Raw genomic sequence first — 3,618 nt, 5'->3', positions numbered from 1 at the left:
CCAATCGGGAGGTTAAACTGGTTGGTAAATCACCGACTGGTGCTGAAACGGCTGGTAAATATAAGGATGGATGCTAAATCAATTGATATTTTTTTTTTTATGAATCTAGCATTTAGTGGTAAACTTATCTTTATTTATATATTTAATTGTGTAATATTATGTTCACGGAAAATATTACTAGTTTTGTCGGCTCGAATGGTTACCATGATTCTTTCTTATTTGTTTTTTTACAGAAAACAATAATACCTACTATAGAAACACTATCAGTTATTTGTTTTATTGCTCCAATTATGCCAATACTGGCTCTAATAATACGTAAATATCAAAACTCTGCATTCAGACAACTATTATAGCTTCACATAAGGCTTGTTGGAAGCTCGTTATCAGACTTAATTAAATGTCATTAGTTGTTCAAACTAAATCATTTTGTTTTTGTGATTTTCTGATTGTTTCAAAGTCATATAAACTGAATTACTCAAATTCATTTTTTATCAATCTATCTCTAATAGTCATTCATTCAAGACTGCTCAACTTTTGTATCTTCCTTTTTATAAGCGAGAACGAGCTTCTTATAACTTGACATCTTTGGCTAGATGCATCTCATCCACAATTGCATAGTTGCAGAGAAGAATTAATTGGTGCCTCCACTTGCATTCCACGACTATGGAGAGACTATTTGGAGCATCACCTCCTTTAGCTGGCGGATTTGGCAAAAGACTCCCTCTTGTAGTTTGTGGCTTTTGTGAAGGATCACTTTATTCGTTTACGCATAAAATTTTGCATATGTATTTATCACAAACTTCCTTCCCCTGTAACAATAAATAGGCGGCGGCGTAAGGCCAAAAAAGGGACATCATAAGAAGAGGATAGAAAAATACATATATCAAGAAGCCTTCATTGTTAGCAATGATCTGAAATTTTTCCGCATATCAAGAGATCTTTCACTTCGGTGACGATCCGTAAGTCTTCCCTATATCAAGAAGCCTTCCCTTCAGGTGGTGGTCCAGAAGTCTTCCATACATCAAAAAGTCTTCCGTATATCAAGAAATCTTTTCCAGTGGTGATCCATAAGTCTTCTATATATTAAGAAGTCTTCCTCTCAAATGGTGATAAAAAGTCTTCGTACATCAAGAAGCCTTCCTCTCAAGTGGTGAGTCGCAAGTGTTCCTTACCCCACGTTCGTGATCAAAGCCTAGCTCCACATTCATGGTCAAATTTAAGAAACAAGTTTAGTCCATCAATTCAAGAATTGAGTCGACGGTCGTGAGAAGAAGAATCAGAGGACTACTTCTTTTGATTTAAGAAAGTCTAAATATTGTTATCCGCGTAATTTATTGAAATACATATATTGTTGTTTGCTATACCCCTTCGTCTCAATTTGTGTGATATAGTTTGACTCGACACAGAGTTTAAGAAAGAAAGACTTCTCAAACTTGTAGTCCAACAAGCCATTGATATTTGTGTGGCTGTAAATAATTTCTTTATGGGTAAAAAGGGAAGTTTTAAGTTAAATTATTTCTAACTATAAAAATGTATCATTATTTTAAGGAAAGACTAAAGAGAAAAATGTTTCCCGTTGAGGGAGTACAATTTTTCTTAAGAACAAGAAACCGAAAAAAAAAAGTACTCCAAATCAAAAAACGGAAGAAGTGTATATATTTGAAAGTGTCCAAAGAAAAAGGAAAATTAAGAACAAGAAACGGAAAAAAAAAATATATGGCACCTAAACCCGTTCCTCTCGCGCCATAACTCTCCACTTCCTGGACACTCTAGCGCCATAACTCTCCACCTCCTAAATTATAGTTACTGGCGCCCCATTATTTTAGTTTCTGATTCTCCAATTTCAACCCACGTTCACCATATAATACTTATATGTATCCTGCAATCTATCTGTCGCTCTTGAATTCTAAGTTTCACAATCCTTTTGGGCTAACTGGTAAGTTTTCTATATCAATCTTATTTTCCCCTTGTTTATTTGATTTGATCAGTCCATTGTATATCTTTCTGATATGATTTATTAGTTTGGTTAATGTTAGATTTATATAGTTTGTGGTTGATCGGTTATTGATTAGGGAAGAGAGAAAAAATATGGCTATTTGTGTTTTTGAATCCCTTTAATAAGGCGATTTCTCTAAGATAGCTGTGAAGTGGGTTCAAGAGTTCTATTAGGTCTACTAATTTCGAGCCCCCTATAGCATAAAACTTAATTTTGTTGTGATTGTACACGCCCCGGGCCCCCAACCCCAAGTTCCTTGTTTTAAAAACAAAAACTCTTTTCCGATAAACTAAGGAACATCGGACCCTTTTTGCGTTTCCTTTTGTCCTTCGTTGTTGCTTGGAAGTTGTCTCTTCCAATCTCTCTTTATCTCTCTAAACTAATGATATAATTAGGATAAAATTCATAAAAACCTTTCTACAAAAATAAGATTTTTATAAGAGTTTAGAGTGACACAAACATAGTCTATAGTTGTTTTTATTATTGGATTTATATTTCTTGCTGACAAAGTTCTTGAATTTAGATCTCGTCGATTTTGTGTTTCTTTGTCACCAGTTTAAGTATTTGTATTTAATAGTTTTCAGGTTGTTTGTTTGAAAAGTCATCCCTCACTCTCATTTTTATCAGAGAAGTAGTTGATTCTGGAACTACATTTAGAAATAGCGATGAAATAGATTTGTTCCTATTTAAGTTTTTATCTTTTTATCTGCCACGTATGAATTAAATTATGTATTCCTTAACTTTTCAAAGGCATCTTGTTCTTGAAGTGATATGTCAATTAATTACTCGTTCTTGTTATAATTAGATCTGATCATGATTTTCATTAATTATTTATTTGTTCATCTACATGTATCTTTGAAATCGCAGATATGGCACCGAGGGGCGGTGGACCAAATAAATATTCTGGAAAAAGGAATGCAAATCCACTGACATCTCCTCCTATGTTGACTCCCGCACCTAATCAAACACCACTATCACCTGAATCGTCAGCACCAGAAATGCCACATTCAGTCGCAACAGTCAATGAATCTATACCATCATCATCTTCTGGGCTTGATACACCTAGAGATGAAATAGGATCAGCAAGTTCTTCAAACACAATTGATGGTACTCATATCCCAATTGAAATCGTCCTTGGAGGGTAAGAGTACAAGTGCCGCACAATTTACATTTTGTATTATATTTTATAAATATGAAGTAAGGCGGTTGTCGATATGAGTACAACTAAAACAGTGGTAGAATTGATGGCATTATTAAGGCCTTCAACATGGATTTTATCTATGCATATATCAATGCCATGTATACGATGTCTTGTATGTGTTGTATGTTTCATTTGATAGTGCACTTGATGTTTCCATGTCATTAATTTTTTGCTTAAATTCTGTTGATGAATTTGTTACCTGACGCTCGATGCTCACGCACTTAGTACACATGTTCCTTTTGGAATTGCTGCAATAGTGTCCTGTCCCATTCTCTCAGTAGTATCAAGGATTATTTCACTGGACTGATTGAAAACTTTAGTGTATGTACATTCTGTAAATTTGCGCTTATTCTCTGTTCAGTTTGCACAAGAAACAATGGTGTTCCATTGTCTAAAGAGTAACAAAACCTAAGAGAAGCAT

General features: G+C 34.4%; 1 protein-coding gene across 1 annotated transcript; it reads left to right on the top strand.

Annotated features, from left to right (window-relative positions):
• The first annotated feature begins 1,474 nt into the window (after positions 1 to 1,474).
• On the top strand, positions 1,475 to 3,333 carry LOC132609608 (uncharacterized). The gene is made up of 2 exons (XM_060323671.1): positions 1,475 to 1,936; positions 2,864 to 3,333. The coding sequence occupies exons 1-2, from the start codon at positions 1,873 to 1,875 to the stop codon at positions 3,139 to 3,141; spliced, it is 342 nt and encodes a 113-aa protein (XP_060179654.1). The 5' UTR covers positions 1,475 to 1,872; the 3' UTR covers positions 3,142 to 3,333.
• Positions 3,334 to 3,618: the final 285 nt, after the last annotated feature.

This window comes from Lycium barbarum, chromosome 9 (assembly GCF_019175385.1).
Source record: "Lycium barbarum isolate Lr01 chromosome 9, ASM1917538v2, whole genome shotgun sequence".
Lineage (NCBI taxonomy): Eukaryota > Viridiplantae > Streptophyta > Magnoliopsida > Solanales > Solanaceae > Lycium > Lycium barbarum.
The sequence above is the reverse complement of the archived record's forward strand: the minus strand, read 5'-3'. Positions and strand labels throughout refer to the sequence as shown.